The sequence below is a fragment of the Pseudochaenichthys georgianus genome, chromosome 14, assembly GCF_902827115.2.
Source record: "Pseudochaenichthys georgianus chromosome 14, fPseGeo1.2, whole genome shotgun sequence".
Lineage (NCBI taxonomy): Eukaryota > Metazoa > Chordata > Actinopteri > Perciformes > Channichthyidae > Pseudochaenichthys > Pseudochaenichthys georgianus.
The window spans coordinates 35,573,754-35,580,728 of record NC_047516.1 but is presented as its reverse complement, the minus strand read 5'-3'; the positions used below and the strand labels follow the sequence as shown (position 1 = coordinate 35,580,728).

General features: G+C 38.1%; 1 protein-coding gene across 1 annotated transcript; it reads right to left on the bottom strand.

The window, feature by feature from the left end:
- Positions 1–889: 889 nt before the first annotated feature.
- LOC117458996 (uncharacterized) lies at positions 890–4,134 on the bottom strand. The gene is made up of 5 exons (XM_034099805.2): positions 3,967–4,134; positions 3,136–3,326; positions 2,845–3,000; positions 2,509–2,601; positions 890–1,226 (listed from the first exon to the last, which is right to left on the bottom strand). Exons 2-5 carry the CDS (start codon positions 3,235–3,237, stop codon positions 918–920), a joined length of 660 nt encoding a protein of 219 aa, XP_033955696.1. The 5' UTR covers positions 3,238–3,326; positions 3,967–4,134; the 3' UTR covers positions 890–917.
- Positions 4,135–6,975: the final 2,841 nt, after the last annotated feature.

Below are 6,975 nucleotides of genomic sequence, written 5' to 3'. Positions count from 1 at the left end.
CGGAGGATTCAGAATGTAGCGAGGCAGGGTGCTCTGATTCAGACTGATACGGACTCTCAGTGTCATATTGATAAATAAAAAAAAAAGCAGAATTGTGTTTCATTTGTGTTATTGTTCAAAACTTGCCATTTCTCGAGGCAGCATTTTTGCGTTATTACATGTTGTTTGAAGTGTTCTCATTTGCTAACTAGTCAAGTTACAGCTAATAAAAGTATTTTATTTGAAGGTTAAGTAGTTGTATATCTTGTCATACATTCTTATTTCATGGTAAAATATTAATATGCAGATTATTTGCTTATAAATCGATCAGTACTCAAAACGTGTGTAATTTCTCGACCGGGTGGCGGCCGGCTTGGATTTGTGGGTCCGAACGATGTCATAGCGCCAAACTGATGTCAGAAATGGAATCCTTGTGGTCGACTTACCCCAAAAAGTGCATTTACACATGACTCTAGGCGCTCTGGTTCAAAAGTTAATTTTTTAAGATGGCGCGAGCAGCCATCTTGGATTTGGCCCTCTAGCAAAAATTGCCGGGATTTTTGGGAGGGACCTTGGGTCTATATTTTTTATAAAAGGTCCAATGATGTCAAATCAAGTGTCAAAACATCTTAGCAGAAGAATGGTCACGGAATTGAGGTTCTAGACCCAACTAATTAACTTACAAATCACCCTTTGCCAAATACAATGAATACAATATAACAGGGGTATGCACTGCTCTTCTAACAGGAACATAACACATAACATAAAGAGTGCACTGCAAACACCAACATATGGAAATAGTGTTACAGTGTGTTGAAACAAACAAATACAGAAAAGCACAGAACAAATGATTGATATAACGGCTCAATCTGCTCTGATTAGGAAACTCGTGAATAAAATGACAACAATGAACTCATGAGTCACTTCTTTTACACATTTCAATCGAACAACTTGATCTTCAGACTTTCGATTTTACCATTCAGCTTGTGCCCATCCAGATTCATCACTACCTTCTGCATGAACTCGAAGGTGTGTTTGAGGTTGTCCGGAAAGCTCAAATCCAGGGCATAAATAAGTCCCAATAGCATGACAAACCCCACAATCACGCTGCCCAAGTTGTCCATGACTATATTGCCTTCGATGACAATTCCCACGTCCTCTGGTTGCCCATCCACATCTCTTTGAAGTGTGTATATGCCCATGACTGTGTTTGCCATGTCCCTCTTGGCATCTTCAGAAGCAGAGGCCTGAACAAAGACACAAACATACAACACATGTGTTAACTAAAACCTGAATTACTACATTTTAGAGAAGCAGATTTACTTATGTGGCTCTCCTAATTGATCAAAACTGTTTTAGACTAACCCTCTGGTATCACTCAAATGTACTACCCTATTTGGCCACTCAGGATAAAAATGTCCACTTTCAAAAACATGAATGATAAAATGATATGATAACAATATTATATTTAAATATTTTTCCCACACTTTTTGGGAAGTGTGGGAACATTTTTTAAATGGACAATTAGTGTAATTTGTACAGTGTATTCAAGACCGATTAGAAAAATTGAAATTCCAAAAAGTATCTAGAAAAAACACAAAATCATTATAGCCAAATCTGACGTGAAAAATTACCAATTTGGACAAAAATGTCCAGAGTGATACCAGAGGGCTAAGGTTAGGACCTCCAACACACAACTAAATTAAGCTTGTAAGAAAATTCCTGTACATTCTGTTTGATTATCAACTTTATCTTATTTATTCATTCAGGTATTAAGTTATTTGTTTACATCCCTACTTAATCATGTAATTTGTTGTTATTCCTGTAGTTAATTATGCATTTACCTACTTATTTCGATATATATTTGATTATTTATTCTTTAATCATTTATTTCCTTGATTTATGTGATTATGTAATTATTCCTTTAACAATTTAGTAATTGCTGCATTCACATGCCTTTTTAAACATGAATCTATTGATTAATATATTTCTGTATGTCAGCATTTATTTATTATTTTATTTATGTATTTATTCAATTATTATAAGTTCTTACATATGTATTCATGTCCATATGTATTCATTTATAGATGTATTTATATATAAATCTAAATATTTATTTCAGCATTCATTTATTATTTGTATTTATTTCCAGATATATTCATGTTTTAATTCACATTTGTATTTATCAATTTTATTCCTATGTTAATTTATAGATGTATTTATAGCTGTATAAATGTATTAATTCACTTTTTCCTATATTTATTTAAACACTTGCCCGATTAAATTACTTCTGTATCTATTTATTATTATTATTTTATTTCTGTATTTATTCATTCTTACATATATTCATTCCTATATTAATGTATAGATTTATTTATTTCGGCATGTATTTATGATATGTGATAACATATAAACAGGAATAGGGTTGTGTGCCATATAATTTTCTTATTATAAATGTAAGTAATGGTGGTTATAATTGTGGGTAACACTGTTAACCACTACATTGAAAACATATTGTGATAAACATACTTGATACTCCTTAAAAAAAGAGTCTGGATCCTCGTCGAGGTAGATCGCGATGCTTCGCAGGATGCACCCCCTCTTGATGTGGATGTTTTCAAACTAGCAGGGGCGATAAATCAAAGACAATTAAGCACAATGCATGTGCAACACAGCAGGTAGTCTACAAAGTAGAGGGCTGTATCTGTCGTGTGTGTCCCTAAGCAGGACTCCTTAACCCTACCTTTCCACAATAAGCTATTGCCTTAAAAACACTATAAAAGCAGACAATTTCTTAAATGTGTTCATACGAGCATGGACAAAAACAATACAGTGAAAAACGAGGTTCTCTGCATTTATACTAACCGAATCTGATATTGCAAGGGCTTCCTTGATTTTGTGCCCCTTCAGTCCTCCTTTGGTCTTGAAGATCTTCAAGAGCTTGTCTGAGAAGTGGTCCAGCTGCCACATGAACTTTGATTGAAGTGGTGATGTTGTGATCCTCAAAAACTCTGCATTCACCTTAAAAATATTATTAACAAGCACAATACAACCAATTGTTACTTGTTTATTAGAATCACAACCATGCAAGGATGTAGACATGAATCACAAAGGACAATAATAAAAGACTGACAACAAATACAAATATTTACTTACTTCACTCTGCTGAAACAGAGCAGGCCATCTGCATTTGAAGTCCCCTATCAAAGGCCTTTGCTCCACAATCTCAAGGCGTCTGTGGGAGAAGGTTTTTTCCATTTTTGCTTTTATCACCGCTTCATTGTCACGCTTCTTCAGTTCTGACAATAAGGCAATTCTCTCGTTCTCCAAGCTTTCTGTGGTTTCGCCTTTTGGGTGCAGAGGAATGTAGTTAACTTCAGCTTTTCTTGTTTTTTTTATGTTTGCTGCAGCTTTGCCTTGGCCTGTTTTCTTGTGCTTTAAGGAGTTCACAAGGATTTCAGGATGTCCAAGACGGGCAAGCTTTGTACGATAGTTTTGCATTTTGTACTTAAGAGACTGTTTCCACCCCCCAAATCCTGTCTTGGATCCTAGCTGCCCCAAACAAGGGTGGGCCCTCGCCAACGCTGCAGCTACCTCTTCACACTGATAGTCTTTCGGATATTTTGTGAATTTGATCATTTCTTGGGCTAGGCCATCAAGAATGACTCCTTTCAGCTTTAGGCCAGGCTGGAAGTATGTACCAGTTGTCTCAAACTCTGCATTCTTTAGATGAGGCTCAAATTCAGCCTCGTAGGTGAGCTTAGGAACCACAAAAACTGTGGGCCAGGATAACAATTGTGAGGCCTGAGCTTCAGGGGATGGATGTGGGGTTGACGTATACACCATATCGTCACTGCAGCATGAGGCTATTGATGATGCAGGGATTAGAGGCTCTGAGCTTCCAGTAATTGAGGTCTTATCAAATGAGTCAACTGTGTACAAAGTGATGGAGGGCTCAATATTTGACAATATAGGAGAGTAAATTACTTTCAGTGTGCTTTTATCCTGAATTTCAGACACTGATGTAAGATTCATGAACTCGTTAAAGTCAACATCCATGTATTGCAGACGGAAGTCCTCTTTCAATTGAAGAGATGTCTTTAAAAATGTGTGCAGTTCTCCAACTGTTGCTGGGATTCCCGAATCCAGGGTCAGTTTTCTAGAGTCAGACTGGTCGGCAAAGATGATGCGCAGAAGCGCCCGACCTGCCATTATGGAACACCTTTTAATCTAGAGCAGAAACAAGGTGAAAGAATAACAAGAAAGAAACACATTAGGATTGTATCAAAGATGAACATACAAATGGTTTTACAGTTTTTGTCAGAGCCTGCTATCCAGAGCTCACACTATTTAGGTTTAAAAATGATACTCACCTTTAACAATGATGAATCTTTTCAACATTACCATGCGCAAACTCCCAACCATGTAGTCTGCAAGGGGATAGGGGTCTACCAAGTCAGCAAGCTCAATAACGGCAACCTCTGTATTAGGCGATGCAGACAGCTCAAAAGCACCATAATGCTCTCTGTACCAAGCACATGCATCTTTTACCAGAAAACACAACTTCTCCTTAACAATGCAAAGTTTAATGATCTCATGGAATTTAGGCAGTCCATCTGCAGATCTGTGTACAATAATCATCCCCTCGCAGTAACGTATACCCAAGCTAGACACATTTTTTGCCATATGAACCTCAGTCACATCTGGGAAACTTTGTTTCAGTGTAGACACGACTCCCTCATTAAGGACATCAACAGGCAGGATTGAGACATGTGTGACCTCCAAGGATGACTTCTTGACACTGGAGGAATGTGTGTGATAGGCAAGCATGAACTGGTGTTTAGTAGCTAGTGAACGAGGTATGTTCTTAAAGCAATTGGTGTGACGAGCAACCTGCTTGAAGAAGCTATGTTTAGCCTCAAATCTCATCGTCCACAGTGCAATTAGAGGCCCGAAGCAACGAATCATTTGCGGATAGTGCTCTAAAAAGTGATGTTTTGGTATGAGCTTTACATGTGGAAAGAGTTCAAGATAGCGCTGTCTATGATCATAGATCTTGGCTTCAAGATAAGCAATGGTCTCATCTGTGTGAACAGGGGCCACAACCAACTCAACTATGTCCTTAAGATCTAGAATTAGCTGCCACGCTGGTTCACCTTCTGGTAAAATGTGCCCAATCACAAAGGGAAGCAGTCTTATTAAGGTCCAGTTTTCATGGGCATTGCCACCTATTGTGTTTCTAGATGTGAAAGAGCGTGGTATGGCATGAGGGCGATTGGTTCTGTCCCCCCATTTGTACGGAAATGTCTGAATCAGTGTGTTGAGCCTTTCAAAAGTGAAGTATTTTTTGGAGATCAACAAACTCATACAACGAGCCAGTTCAACTGGTACAACACCTTCAAAAAGGTCGTGCACAATGTCAGGAGGATAACCAGTAGTTACATGAAAATGGGAAAGGTGCTCTGTTAAAACACACTGCTTTTTTACACCACAGCAAATAGTTGCATTCTCCTGAGCAGACTGGACATGGACATCATGGATGTCTCTTGTTCTCAGTTGGAAAGCACCTGACTGGACATCCTTAGTCTGAACATCTGATTTGACTCCAGTACAAAACCTGCATACTGACCCAGCTGAAAAACTCTCAACAAATCCCCCGAGCCCATGGGCTCCAAGATTGTCAGCTATAACACACTGGACAGAACCTTTAACAAACTGACCAAGCTGAGCTATAAATACACCGTGCTGTTCTAATATGCTTAAGTCTTGCAAGAGAGGCTCCAACACTTTTCCATAGCCATAGGTCTTAACATCATCAGATTTGCATAGAACAGCTAAGTAGATTGAGTTTAGTGTTGAATGGGAACCTGGTGGCAAATTACCCAAAACCCAATATACACCACAAAGTTTGTGTGTCTTTCGAGATGTCCCAAGAGGGTTACAAATCTCAAAATCATCAACATAAAGATTTACAGAGATTCTCAAACCTTCATCAGAAAAAAACGAATTCTGTTTATAGTACTCACCGTCTCTTACAGTTCTGTACTCTTGGGGAACAGCCCATAGCCGCTGTTGCGTTTCAATATGTTCAAAGACACCTTTATGAGAGAGCAAATGTTGCAAAGACTTTAACAGAGGGATATATTGAAATGTCCTATTCCTCTGGGCATCTAGTATGTACTCAACCGGCTCTAAAACACCAAAATGAGATGTATAGTACTGTGTACGTTTATATGCTGTAGCAAGAGGGCCATCCTTTGCAATAGCGGTGGCCAATGGACTAGAATTGCATAGAGCAGTGGAAAGTTCACCAACTACTGAATCTTCAACCTGTAGTTTATGGCTCTGTAATACATCAGAAACAATAGCTCTAGTGACAGGCAAAGATGATGTACTTAATATGTAGTGAAGTTCAGAAAGGACTTCATCAATAACTGTCTTTGGAATGTGAACAATATTTTCCAACTTCAATAAAATGCATGCAATTTTTTCTTCGATTAAATTTGGAAGGTGTATTTCTGAAGCATCACCACAACTTAGTGTTTCATATTCCTGGTCTACATCGACAGACTCTATTGGACCAACTGCAGAACTGTGTGACTGATCCAACTCACCACTTGTACTGACAACATTGGCTATACAGTCTTTAAGTGAATGTTGTCTGTGTTTCCTATTTTTGTGTGTGTTGAATGTACTGTAAATGTTAGTTTTAAATGTGCATCCTAGAAACATACATGGTACAGTTTCATTATGCCTGAGATGTCCATTAATATGTTGGAAGAAATCTTTTTCTGTTAAGTCTCTACGTGAGCACACATGACACTGAAATGTAGGTAATTCTACTGGCTTTGGTGTTAGCTGTTTAGCATGAGTTTTGTATGTGTGATTTAAAAGCTTACTCCATGTGTCAAACGAACATGGGCAATCAGTATATGGACATGGATAGCGACAACTGCCCCTTAAATGTGCATGTGTCTGCCGGAAATGTTTTAACAA